Source organism: Diospyros lotus, chromosome 3 (genome assembly GCF_014633365.1).
Source record: "Diospyros lotus cultivar Yz01 chromosome 3, ASM1463336v1, whole genome shotgun sequence".
NCBI classification, from domain to species: Eukaryota; Viridiplantae; Streptophyta; class Magnoliopsida; order Ericales; family Ebenaceae; genus Diospyros; species Diospyros lotus.
The window spans coordinates 8,497,793-8,512,550 of NC_068340.1; the positions used below are offsets into that span (position 1 = coordinate 8,497,793).

General features: G+C 36.0%; 1 protein-coding gene across 1 annotated transcript; it reads right to left on the minus strand.

Annotated features, from left to right (window-relative positions):
* Positions 1 to 4,065: 4,065 nt before the first annotated feature.
* LOC127796813 (uncharacterized) lies at positions 4,066 to 5,948 on the minus strand. Its single transcript, XM_052329212.1, has 3 exons — positions 5,524 to 5,948; positions 4,599 to 5,277; positions 4,066 to 4,335 (listed from the first exon to the last, which is right to left on the minus strand). The coding sequence occupies exons 1-3, from the start codon at positions 5,946 to 5,948 to the stop codon at positions 4,066 to 4,068; spliced, it is 1,374 nt and encodes a 457-aa protein (XP_052185172.1).
* Between the last annotated feature and the right edge of the window lie 8,810 nt (positions 5,949 to 14,758).

The following is a 14,758-nucleotide window of genomic DNA, read 5'->3' on the forward strand; positions in this document are numbered from 1 at the left end:
GACTGTCCCACAATTCAAATTCATCTCACATATACAATATGTTGGTCACGTTATTGCAGTACCACTCGTCACAGCATTAAATTATTCGGCAATGTTATGAAGTATGGTTTTCTGTATATCCATTTTTTTAAGAAATTTATTTGCCCCCACCATGAAATGAGTATAGGTGTGTAGTGGGGTATCTTAAAATAGCTTTTAGGATATCAAAAACCTTGTGTTTAATTGAATTTTGCACAAAATGTACTCAAATCCCTCAATAACCACCAATAACAATAAGATTATAAATTTTTTAAAGATTATTTGTGCACTTAAAAATGATTTAGAAACATGTGAAAATTTCTCTCTTTTTTAATCAAATGAAGACTCTATTTATAGAATTTTTTGAAAAGTCCGTGATTCTTCTAGATACTCACAACCGTAACTACTTTGGGTAGCTAATTACTTATCCTCGATTTTTTTTATTGAAAAAGTATGACTATTAGAATACTCAATTAATATAATCAACCCTTTCATGAGTAGTCACTAATTAGTTGATAATTAATTAATTAACTAACTTAATTATGTATCTCTCTATAATTAACTATTTGAGTAATTACTTAACTAGTTATTAATTATTTAACAAATATTGTATCTTTTCTTTAATTTTGAACATGCAACATATGATACCGATACCTTGCTTGGACATGAATTAACAAGTGCAAAGAAGGGAAAAGAAAAAGAAGAGAAGATGATGATGATAATATTAATGATAAGAAACAAACGCATACATAATTTTTTTCTTATACTATTTTGTGTATTCATTGAACCCAATCATTATTATATTATTTTAGGTATATAGATATGTTTAATAGATTGTTATATGTATACAAATATTTTAATTTTATATAAAATAATATACCTTCATTAATTAAAAACAAAACTTATCAAAGCCAGTCGACTTAAAGAGTATAAAGATATTATTACTACTGGGATAAATTTGGAGTTGGGAGATGGAGGTGGAGGTGTTTGGTTGTGGGTCATCTCAGGGGTTTGAAGAAAAAAAGATAAATTATGCCCTTGAATGCTTCATCATTTAAGCTAACTTGCAACCTTACAAGGCAGAGAAGAGCTCGAGTTTCAAGACAAAGCCAAATCCAAAAATGTCTTAGAATGGCAATTGGCCTTTGGGTCCCTAAACAGCTTTCTTTGGCAAATAAGGGAATTTGGAACCCAACCAAACTTTAAATTCAACCATGCATTTGGCAATCAGACAAAAAATAAAAAAGGATAAAGAATAAATAATAATAATAATAATAATAATAAAGGGGGCTGCTTTGGTTTTGCAGTGGTGGGGGCGGGGGGAGAGAGTAGGGGAGGATTTGGGGGGGGGGGGGGGGGACCAGCGGAGGATTTGATGGAAATCTGATGGCTAGTGCTTGAATGCTGTGGGACCCACTATGCAAAAATGAGGGCAGGTCCATTGCCCATAATAGGCAAGCACCATCAACTTCAGCCATAATGACACGTGGCCCATATGGCCATTTATGGGAACTATCACTTTAAGGAAGTCACATCCACTGGGTACAGAGGGCCAAAGTCCAATCCCTCTAATGCTTGCTGCCCTATTGCACACTGGCCAAAACCCCATCCCATCGCCATGGCCATGTGTTGTGGTGTCACACCATCAATCCATTATTATTATCATCACGCCCACTTACTCAACACGTGGCTACATCCCACTGGTCCCACTACCCATGAATATATAATAAACTTTTCATTTTCCAAAGAAGTTTTCTTTCAATATCACCCGTCCGATCAAAATGACCTTTGCAGTGATTCATGATGGTCTCCAGGACTAGGGAGGAACAGCTGCTTCACACATGGTCATGTCTTGCGGGGGACTGAAAAATGATATATTTTTATTTTATATTTTTTAATGAATTTTAAATTGGTAATAAAATGAATAATTTGTTACCCACATGCATGATGCATGCATGTCTCAGTTGTAGTGAATAAATAACGTAACTGTAAGATATGTTGTCTAATATGCGGCAAATTAGGGCTAAATATGAACATAAATCTTTTTTAAGATTTGGGGCTAATTTTGGCTGCATATCACATCCCACACGCAAAGGACAATTAGGCTATGTTTGGAATAAAAACATTAATCTTGTGGTTCTGAAAAACCCACGGAACCCTCTGAGACTGGTTGGGATCTGTCCTCAAATCAATTTAAGGACTAAATTAAGATGCCCAAGGAAGAAGACATAATATTTGGATCAGGAAATTGAAGGGCGACCTAAACCCTAACATTAATGGTTGTTTAATTAATTTAATTTGAAGGAATAGTTGAGAAAGCAACAGCATTAATGGTATTTGGGCATGCAGTTGGACGACTAATTTGGTAAGGAAAGCAACTTGGTTTGCCTTTTACCAAAAAAGCCCATATTTCCATAAACTTTTTGACTGCCACAAGATGGAAAAGCAGTGGGTGAATGAATGAATGGGGCTGCTGCTGCTGCTGGGCAGTGGGCACCTCATAAATCTGCACTAATAATAATAATAATTCAGAGAAAGCATGTGATGTTCCAATATTTTTCTCTTTGTTTTCAGTTACTTTCTTGTCTCGGCCGTCCTCTTCTTCTTATGCTCTTGTTTTCTGACTAACCCAAATCACTAGTTAATTAATTTACTTATATCAGTGCTAGGATGCACACAATATGCTAAATCCATGTCACCTGGATGGCGCATATATGTTGAAAGGGTTTAAGCCATGATATGAATCCAATTCCATTAAAGTGCAAGCCAATCTAAAATTTCCAGACAATAGTCCATAAAATAAGAATGAAATCTCTGATCTTAGTACCCAAACAAAAGGCTGGTTAAAACTTGGCCAAGGCCTTTGGAAGGCCATTTGTCTTCTGGGTATTTTATCCATCCAACAATTGTCTCCTGGATAATATATAAATTCAAGTTACTAGCTCAAGATGCTAATTAATTAATTTGCTCATTCATCCCTCATCAGGTTTGTTGAAGGGTTAATTAAAAAGCAGATGGGAGGGAGTTAATAAAATTAATTAAGAAGAGGAATATTATTATTGTTACTAATAATTAATTAGCACATATATATATATATACATATATATGAGATGTCTTTGTCACTTATCTGCTCAAAACTGAGCTGGATGAGCAGACAAAGGCTTGGGAGGTAGATGAAATGTTACATCTTACAGGTTTGGCAACTTGTCCAAGTGAAAATATGCCTTCAATTCATAACCAGTCACATGCTCCCAAGCTCTGCAGTACCAAATGAATTGAGTCAGTTAGTACAGAAGAAACAGTGGTACCTCAACCCTCGTCCCCGTCATCATCCCCTCAGCCTCAGAGCGAGATGAAAGTGCCCATGTAGGTTGGCAAGAGAGATTAAGTGTTATTTTCTCCTGGCCTGGCAAACTCAGCCTGCATTTGGATGCATTTACTACTTTCAAGATTTGCTTGCTAGAATTAGGCTAAGTACCCAAGGAAAGGATATATATATATATGTATGTATGTATATTCACATTCATCATCAAGTACATAGGTTTCGGCCCTCCACAATGTATAGCTGGAACTGGGAAACTGCATGCTGCTGCTACCATGTCCGCTTTCGCTTTCGTCCTAATAGAGCCCTGATTCGGTGCCAATATTAATTGGTTATTGCTCCTACGTACGTGGTCCAGTGCCTCCGATTCATGGCTTTGCACTACCCATTACACCCATCAAGTTCTCTTCTAGCCTTGAACTTGAACTACTGATATAATTTGATTATGTACTAGGTTATGTTAATGGATATTTATTTGAGCTATATACAAATAATTAGATAACTAGAATTTATTTATCAGTCTCACTTAAAGCTTGGGATTGATTTGTTGTGTTGTTGTATTATTATATTTAACGTGGTGGTACATCGTAGAGCTTGTTGGAAGGCACTCCATCCCTCTTCTACAACAGGGGCGGATCCAAGAATTTAGGTTGGGGGCTGAAATTTTAAAAAGTTAATATAATAAAATTCTTATATAACCAAAAAGTCAATACAACAAATTTTCATTAAACTTGAGCTCGACGAGGTTTTGAAACAAAAAATTCATCTACAACAGAATCTACATCTATTGTAAGAGCAAGTTCTCTTTCAATGTAGAGAGTCATACAATCAGCAAGGAAGTCGTCCTCCATTTTGTTACGAAGTGTTGTCTTCAAAAGTTTCATTGCTGAAAATGCTCGCTCAGTAGTTGCAGTAGAAACGGGTAATGTCAATACAAGACGAATCAATCTAGTTATCATAATGTATGTATCTGACCTTCCACTGTTGGTCAACTCCTGGCACAATTCAACAAGTGTAGATACTTGAAACCTTTAGTCAGCAATCACATCATGAACATAATACTTCAACTCATATTCTAAAGCACAAATATCTTGACTGCTAAAATCTTCAGGATAGAACTTCTTTGCAAGCGTACAAATATCATCACTATTGAATGATTCAAATGAATTTCTGGGATCCAAAGCCACACTGAGAGAAAGGAGTTCCGAGTTCTACTGATTTATATATCATTAAAGCGTGTACTTAACTCCATCAATACAAAATCAATTGCTTCATTGAAAACATCAAAATGATAATGGTGCTCAACTGTAGTCTCATCCCTACAACGACCAATCATATATGAAGAATCTAGATCCGGTATGTCAATGTTGTGTCTTGAACAAAAATCTTTTACTTCTTGAAGAAACACTTCCCAACCTTCTTCTCTCAATTCTTGAAGGATAAGTTTCGCAGTAGAAACAAATCTCATAGTAGCCAAAATGTCTAGTGATTTTTTTTGAAGAGCTTGACAAAGAACATCAGTTATTCTCATAATTTTGTGCATTAAAAGCAAATTGAACACAAATTCAAAACATGCAAAGTGTCTATAAGCGCCACGGACTTCAGCTCGAGAACTTGCTTTTGAACAATGAACTTTAAGATATTCAAGCACCTTGCAAGTTGTAGAATACATGCCTATCATGCTTTTTACAGAATCATAATGGGAACTCCAACGTGTTGCTCCAGCACGTTGCAAATTACCTATTTGATTGGCTCCACTTCCAGACTCACGCTCTCCAATACTCAACATATGCTCAACTTCTTTTCTTTGAGCATTTTGCAACTCACTAATGCGCTGAGAAGAAGAATTAATAATATTGATAATATTATCCAAATGAGAAAAGAATTCCCAAATAACACTGACATCCTTAGCTGCAGAAATCAATGCCAGTTGTAACCTGTGTGCAAAGCAATGAACATAATATGCATATGGATAATCTCTAAGAAATAAAGCTTGAAGTCCATTCCAAGTACCACGCATATTATTAGCACCATCATATCCTTGACCTCTCATTTTGTTAAGTTGAAGGTCGTGTCGAGCAAGAATATAAAAAATCTCATTTTTTAGGTTTAAGGACATGGTGTTACTAACGCTTTTGATTGCAAAAAAATGTTCTGTCAAAATACCACAACTATTCACAAACCTCAAAATAATGGCCAATTGCTCTCGATTAGATTCATCTTTTGCTTCATCCACAAGAATACAAAAGCGTTCATCTCCAACATCCTCACGAATCATCTGTCGTACTCTATTAGCCATAATATGCAAAATATCCTTATGAATATTTGGAGCAATATATTGAGCATTTTTCGAAGCATTATCTAATATAACTTTATCAACTTCCATACTCAATTGTCCAAAAGTCTTAAGCATTTGAATAAAATTTCCACGATTCAATGAAGATGAAGATTTATCGTGACCTCTAAAGGCACAACCTTGGAGTGCTAGTAACCTGACAGCTATAACTGAAGCCCTTAGGCGTAAGTGATTTTTCTGTGATTCCTCTTTTGTTTGTGAATGAATTACCCTTTCAATATGTTGAGACGGATTCATTAAATCTTCAGCCATTCTCACACAATTCAAGTGGGGCGACGAAGGTGAAGAACCAACATGAGTAAGAAAAGCACATTTATTTCCTTGGTTAATCCTCTTCCAATTGTCAAATCCCACAATAGCCAACGTCGAAATATTTGATGAATGACCATCATTCAGAAATAAAAAACAGTAGAAACAATATGCCTTGTCTTCTGAAGGTGAATATTCTAACCACCTAAATTGATTGAACCAATTTTTCTGAAAACTCCGACGTTGATTTCAAAAAGTGGTCTTCTTGTAATTCAAAAGTAATGGTTGATATGGCCCAGCTAGTAGATATGCCCGTCTAATCTCATCCCGTGCATTAATAGGATATTCACAAATTTGTTTTCTTTTCCCCGGATCCCGTTCAATACAAGAAGACCATTGACATTCAGGATTTGAAGATGGAGAAAGTTCAATTTCAGGAGATAAACTTGAAGAAATTGGTGTAAATTCACTAGATCGATTTTGCACATCATCAATTGAAGTACTTTCACTAGTATGATGATCTCTCTTTCTGAAAAAAGATAACAATGTTTTTCCTTTCTTCGCAGAAGGTTGTTGTTCCATTCTAAATTCTAAGATACACAAACAAAAAATAACATAATTCAATAATCGAACAATTAAAATATTTAATTTGAGCCAAATGCAAGGCTAATATAACAAACAAATTAACAATTGACAATTGTATTCCTAAATTCTTAATCCTAACTGAATGCAGCAGTCAAACAGCCAACTCCAATCCAAGCAGACACAAAATTAGCAAAAAAATTATTTATAAATTGCTCAAAAAAGACAGCAGCTTTAACAAACGAACGAATCAAATTAATCAATCAACAAGACAAAACCCACAAACAATTTATTTTACTTGTTAAGCAGAGGCAGAGGCAAAAAAAAAAAAACAAAAAAATTACCTAGGCTACTAGGGCCGGCTGCCGGCGAGAGTGGTCCAGCGAGAGCAAGAGGCGAGGGCGAGGCCGTGCCGCCGCGAGGGCGAGGGCGAGCGAGAGAGGCAGAGGGCGAGGCCGTGAGGGTGAGGGGGACGAGCAAGAGAGGCAGAGGGCGAGGGCGAGGGCGAGCAAGAGAGGCAGAGAGCAAGCTCAGCGAGGGCAAGCGAGAGGCGAGAGCAAGAGGGGCTGAGGGCGAGCGGTGAGCGCGAGCAAGAGAGATGAAGAAAGTGAGGGGCCGAGGGTGAGCAAGAGAGATGCAGAGAGCGAGGGCCAGCGAAAGTGAACGCCCGACGCCGGACGAGAAAGAGAGAGGAGGCAGAGAGCGAGACGAGAGGCAGCGCCGAGGCGAGGGTGAGAGTCTGAGAGAGAGCGAGAGTGAGGTCGGGAGAGGAAGAAGAAACGGACTGGAGAAGAGAAGGGTTCCAGAGGGGGGCTAGGGTGGGCTGGGGTCAAATAAGGCTAAAATTTAGCCTATCTAATCTATTTTTCTTGTGGGCTGCCCTGGGCTTCAGCCCAGGGCTGCTCACACGTAAATTCGCCCCTGTTCTACAACCACTGTGTGTGTGGGTGTTGTGTGTGAGACCAAATAAATGACAAAAGCTTTCTTTTCTTTTTTTCTGTCAAAAAATATTTGAAATATTTGGATACTAGACCTATTTATTGGTAAAAGCTTAAAAAGAAAATAAGTACAATGCATTAAATATTTTTATCAAAATTCTAAAAAAGTCCTCTCGTTTTTCATGTTACACTTGTGGGTTTCTTTTACTTGCTTCTTCTTCTTCTTCTTCCAAATCAATTTTGTCTTAATTTTTGTGCAAATTTAAACCCCAACATTCTCTGTCTTAATTTTTGTGCAAGTTTAAACTCCAACATTCTCCCCTCTTAAACTTGCATCTTCAAAATCTTAAGGTTTGCTTCGATCAATCATTCTAAGCTTGTTTCAGAGATGCTTGAATGTTTCGGGTTTCAATGGCTTTGTTAAGATATCTGCTAGTTGTTCAACAATCTTCATATGTACTAACTCAATCTCTTTTGATTTGACTTGTTTTCAATGTTGTATCATATTTTTTAATATATAAGAAAATGTATTTGATAAAAAACCTATCTTAGAATGAAAAATCTTTTATGTGAAACTCATATTTCGAAATAAGATTTTCATATTTCGAAACATGCATGAATAATGTTTGGCGTGAATATTCAAATGTTTAAAAAATCCAAAGTTCATGCATCATGTTTTGAAACTTAGTTTCTATGTTTCGAAAACATCATTCTGCCATGTTTCTATACTTGTTTCGAAATGCCTTTTGATAAGGTTTCGATGTTTGTTGAGCTTGCCTATTATATTTTGAAACTTGTTTGAAATTTAAGCATATGTTTCAAAACCTATATGGTATGTTTCAAAATCTCTGACAATTCTGTCAGCAAAGCATTTAAAATCTGAGTTGCATATGTTTTGATATAAGTTTTTAAAGTATGTTTCGAAACCTTCATAGCATATTTCGAAACATCTGACTCTGTTAGTAGAATATTTAAAATTCTGATATGCTTTTGCTTTTCATTCTTTTTATGTTCAAAAGTTTTTCAAAAAGCTTACTTTTTGTTTTATCTCCATAATTTCAATTTCAAATTATGTAAGTGGAGAATAAAACAAAATCATAAGTAGGCATAAAGTTTTATCTCCTACTCACTCTGTCTCTAAGTACATAACCAGCTCTAAAGACTGGATGTTTCGAAATATGTGAAGTATATTTCGAAACCTTAGTGTAAAAGTGTATTATTTTGAAACCAATGGGGTGTGTTTCGAAACTTACTTTAATATCTTTTCTTTAACGGTTATAATTAACCAAAATTCTATTTATTGGTATATATATCAGTTCTTTTAAGACAAGAGAATAACTTACAAGCATATATACGAGAACACACATTCAAGAGACATTGATATATACACAAGCACAAGTGAAGGAAATCCTTTTGGCAAGCTCTCAAAGAAGATCCATTCAATCAATCATTGATGTGCATTGTGATGTGAAAATGAGAAGTAAACTGAAATCGACGTCTCATTCTTCTAAGCTCTCCTCACCTCACACCAAGAGATTTGTACAACCATTTGGTAAGTTATTTCATTACATTAAATCTGTTGGGTTGTAAAAGATAAGTTTTATTTATCTTGTTATTGGTTATAAGGTTTGAGTTTAGGCTTAAAACTCATTATGGTGTAAGGTTTGAGTTGAGCCATCAAAACTCATGGTGTACAACGTTTTAGGGTGAACCGTGGTAAAACCCTTGTCGTGGTTGATTACTAGTAAAGGTGATTATGTTTAAAAATCCTTTAAGTGAGTAAGCTTGAAGGTAGTGGACTAGGCGGGGTGTCGAACCACTATAAATCTCGTGTACACTTGCTTTACTATTTTACGCACCTATTCTTTTTGTTTAAGCTTTCAAAAGAATCTTTTTTCAAAAGCTAAAAGGTTCGAAATAAGCAAACCAGATAGCAAGGTTTCGAAACACACAGAGTAGATTTCGAAACATACTCAACAGAAATGTTAATTCCGAAACATACTTCTCTATATTTCGAAACATACTTAACAAAAAGGTTGATTTCGAAACTCACTTTTCTATATTTCAAAACATAGTATTCTACAAGCTATATATCTATAAATTATCGAATAATTTACCCAAATCTCAATTCACCCCCCTCTTGGGATATAATTGCCATCAATTGGAACTAACATTCAAATATAGTGAAACCGAGTGTCAATATTTTTTAACTGTTCATGATGAATTGGATTTTTCACTAAAGTAATGGCCTACTTGTTATTCACTTATAGCTTTGTTGGATTAGTCTGCTCCAATTTCAGCTCATTCAGCAATCTTCGTAACCATACTACATGACAAGCACATGATGCAACTATGATATACTCGGCTTCACATGTTGAAAGGTGGGACTATGGATTGCTTTTTCGATGACCACATGAATGTTATCCAGCCTAGTAACTATCACTATATTCGATTAACTCTAGATTTCCTGATCCATAGAACAAGCCATGCTACATTGTCCCTTTAATATAATGAAGCACCTTTTTTATTACCATTAGGTGCGAGCCCTTTGGCTTCTCCATAAACCGACTTACTAAGCCAATTCTGAATAGAACATCCAGTCTTGTTCAAGTTAAATACCTCAAACTACCAATCAAGCTCTTGTAGCATGTTGGATTGATTGACCTTTCTTCTCCTTCTATGTTTAACCTGACTCCACCTTCCACTGGGTATCTGCCGGATGATATTCTATCATACCAAATTTCTTTAGGACCTTTTGAGTATATATCCTGCTTGAGATATAAATATTCCATTATAGTCTTGTTTTACCTCTAGTCCCGAGAAGTGTGCTATGAGTCCCAAATCTATCATCTTGAACTCCTTTTTCATTGATCTTTTCATGTATAGAGTGTGTTTATATGAGCATTTTGTGAATCCAGGCCACATGAAGTAGGTGTCGATCTTTTCATGTTCGATCCTTGCATGAAGTAGGCTTCAACCCATAAAGAGCTTTCCTCAATTGGCATACCTTGCTTTCATGCCCTTCTTGTTTAAATCCAAGGGGTTAATCCACATAGACCTCCTCCTCGAGATACCCATTTAATGTTGACTTGACATCCATTTGCTATAGTTTCCATTTCTTTTGAGCAGCCACCGAGATCATTAATTTGATAGTATCCAAGAGTAGCAGCCCCACGCAGCCCCACTCTTGGAGACCCCATAAGCGAGGAATTCAGAAGGGAGCGCTAAAAAGAATGGAAACAGAAATAAGAACTCTATTAAGGACACTCAACTTTACAATAACACGCATTAAAAAAAATCCACCACCATTTTCCTTCATACACTATCTTTAACATTCAAAATAAAATACATGACATTCTTTACAATACATTAGGCCCTGAATAAAGATTACAATATGTCTAGGTCACAAAAGTTTAGCTAGCCTCTTCAAAAAGAACAAAATGACACCCCAAGATCTTTTGTTCTAATGAGCTCTGTACACTGCTAACCTAATAATCAAACCCCTCACAAGCCATCCCCATCCTTACCCTTACTGGTACCTAGAATTGTGAGAAATAAATATGAGCCACAAGGACCAACAAGTGTATATAGAAGAAAAGAATAATAGTGTTGGAAACTGACTTACTCAAGAACTGAATCTTATTCAATTCAAGTCATGCTTAACGCAACATGCCATACCATGAACCACAATGTCAAATCAACGGTATAGATGCAAAAAATGCACACATATGGTCCTTGGGGCCCACATAAGGTACACCACCAATGGCACCCAAGGTCTTGTATACAAACATATAGATACCATCAACTAGCTAGCACCTCCAAACACATGAGTTGAAGCTCTCATATTAGAACCACCAACACTGTAACCACCACAACCCCCACAACACCATAATAGAAGCATGAGTTGAAGCTCTCAACACAATCTTGAGCTAATGCTCATATAATATCGTCATAACATAGCGAGCCAAGCTCGCGAGTACCCCGTGGATAGATTCACCACGCGCATCGATAACCATGCAATGCAACACATAGAAAATGCATGGCGATACGAGCATAAACGTGATACAAGGCCCCCATAAAACCAAACAGCAGGCCATACTCCACCATATAGGAAATCACACCCAATGCAATGCTAATGTTTGACTACACCCTAGCCAACCTAAGATGCCCATGTCGAAGCACTCATAATATATGTTCCTACCAGTGAATGCAATCTCGACCCCAACGCCACAACATATATGTGTCATAGCATGTAAAACGCATCAAATGAAGACGTGCATATTAAATGCAATCCATTTCACAACTCTGAACGGCCCTAATATTAACCCAATGATATGCCCAAGTACGCATATTTATTCCCCAAAAACATCTATCTAAGAGGTGAATTCAAGAGAAGAATACTTAGAAAACAACTTAACTCTTATCGAAGAACAAAACCAAAATCAATTGACAGCCTCTCATAATTGGTCAACATGTTTAATATTTTAGGCTAATTGGTCGACAGTTCCTAGGCATCTGTCGATCGACGGAATGCCTTGCCTCCCGAGATTTCACACCAACATGCAAGTTTCTCCAAAAATGCTTGCATGATCTACATCCTAACAAAAACCACACCATTCCCAAAGGATTATAGGATAGAACAAACCCTATTTTGAGTTTCAAAGCACAATAAGAATAAACAAAGACCAAAAGAGATTTATAATCCTCTCTACATAGATGTTTTTCAAGAACTCTTTTCCAAAAATAGGAGATTTTGGTGATTAAGCCACATAGAATCTTTGCTTCAAGAGTCAAGTAACTCAAAGAAAGATTAGATCTGGCCTCTTAAAAGAATAAGAGGAAGAAGAACTTGGCTTACTATGCTTTACCCTTGATCCAAGCTTGAGAAAAGCTTTTACGGGAACCCAACCTTCTCCCACCTAGAGGAAACCACCTAAGAGAAAGAAGAAGGTGATGAAAGATCAGCCTCCTCTCCCCAAAATCCCTTCTTGAAACACCAACAATCAAAGGAGAAAGAGAGAAGAAGAAAAGGAAAAAAGAAGAGAACTCACTATCTCTTGGCCCTCTCCCACCTACAAGCTTCCACCAACTTCTCTTCCTCACCCCTCTTGAATTTATAAGCCAAATGGCCTTGAAAATCGTGCCCAGCCATAATTAGTCGACAGTATCGAAAACATCTATCGACTACTAGAAGCCAATCTTTTGAATCTGTCGACAGATCCATTCCCATCTGTCGAGAGATTCCACCATTTCCATACAATTTGTTGATAGATCACTCCCATCTATCGATAGACAAAATCCTTTCCACCAATCTATTAATAGCCTACTCTTCATTATTAGACTGAGAGGTGCTATGGCACACTCCAAGAGGGGGGGTGAATTGATTATTTTAAAAACTTGATAGAACTTTGAAATCCTTTTGATGGAAATGCCAGCAATGATAAACAACCTAAATAACACAAGCACAAGAAAAGAACACAAAGGATTTATAGTGGTTCGGCTTAACCCAAGCCTAATCCACTACCTTAGCTCCTCACTAAGGATTTTTCAAATCATCCACTAAAACCCCCTACTTAAACCAAGTAGGTCCTCTAATCTGAGACTAGGAATTATAAACTCCTACTCAAATGGGCCCTCTAGCTACATAACCTAGGAAAATAACAACAATACAAATGAAAGAGAGAAGTTAAGAGTTAACACTCTTAGTTACAAGTTCTCTCACAATGAAAACTAGGTTTAAGAATAGATTTACAATGATAGAATGAAACTTTACATAGAAAAATATAACAATAAAAGCACAGACTCTTGTGAAGCTCGAATAAACTGATTTGTAATCTCTATATCAACTCATTTCCGTCCATTAGCCTTCTCTTGATCATCCTTGAGTTTTATATATAGGCATCCATAAAGATTGAAGATGAAACTAGCCGTTTGTGACCGTTGGGATTTGAAAAACTAGCCGTTGGAAGCTTTTTGCGAAAAGAGATAATCAACAGAAGAAAATGCATAGTCGACAGATTCATAAATAAAACTAAGCATAGTTGATAGACAAGAAAGCATAGTCGACTATATTTAAGTAAAACAAATTGCATAGTCGACAGACAAGAAAGCATAGTCGACTATCTTCTCACACATATTACCCATAGTCAACAAACACAATCACAGAGTCGACGATACAAAAATATGAAGAAGATTTTGAAAATCATATACAAACATAATCGATAGAAGAAAAACCATAGTCGACTATCCTTACATGATAGTCGACAGAATGAAAAATAGTCGACAGAAGCCACACATAGTCGATCGATTATACAAGCATAGTCGACTATTATGCAGGCATAATCGATAACACTAAACAACATAGTCAACTATTCATTTGGATAATCTAAAAACTTAACAGATAACATGTAGAAGCACACTTGATTAATACAAAACATCACAACATATTTACATAAGAATAAGAATGTCCTCATTTTGTTTAATTTATATTTTACCTTCCATTTACTTTAATACATAAATGTAAATAAGAAAGTACCCCCTATTTGGATTCAATAAAAATATCTAAAAATCAAAATCATAAGAATAAGAAAGTAGAATTTGGGTTTTAGTACAAACTTAGGATTTTGTAATTTTACCACCTCCAAGATATACACTTTCTATTTCTTAAAAAATTCGTTTAAAATCATTTTATCACTAATGAATGCTAGCTATTGAATTACCAGGAGTTAGTTTTCTAAAAAAAAAATATTTTCATATATGTCTCCTTATAAGGTGCTAACCTTCCAGACTTAGAAAAATATGACTTTGAAATCTCGATACTTGAAATTCATTTGGTTTTCATTCTCATAAAGTAATACTTGATATTGAAATTGATTTATGTTGAAAACCACCACCTTGATTCATGACTTAGGGATTTAATAAAATATGTTTTTCATCATCAAAACTAATATACAAAAAGTACAACAACATTCATATGTTGGTCAACCGATCCCAATTTCCTCCAACATCCTTAGCAATCTATCTCCTAACACCTCTAACTTGGACCCCCTCGATATTCAACTCCACATCCCACTTTTTTATAATTCCCTCTTGCTTGGGTTTTCTATATTTCTTTCCACCTCAAACTTAGAACTTCCAACATCATGTTTAGCTATTTAAATCCTCAAACTTCACACGCAACCCTCCTCTTATCCCACAAATAGCTAGTGAGCCACAATTAAGCCATATAGAAGCAATTGACTTATTCCCTTTCATTATTCTTTTTCTCAAAATAACGAGTCATTACAATCTCCC

Coding starts and splice junctions, on each gene's coding strand:
- LOC127796813 (XM_052329212.1), bottom strand. CDS start 5,948: ATGGCTGAAGATTTAATGAATCCGTCTCAACATATTGAAAGGGTAATT. Junction 5,278..5,523: donor CAATTGGCCATTATTTTGAG/GTTTGTGAATAG, acceptor CTTTGCACACAG/GTTACAACTGGCATTGATTT. Junction 4,336..4,598: donor TCAATGAAGCAATTGATTTT/GTATTGATGGAG, acceptor GAATTGTGCCAG/GAGTTGACCAACAGTGGAAG.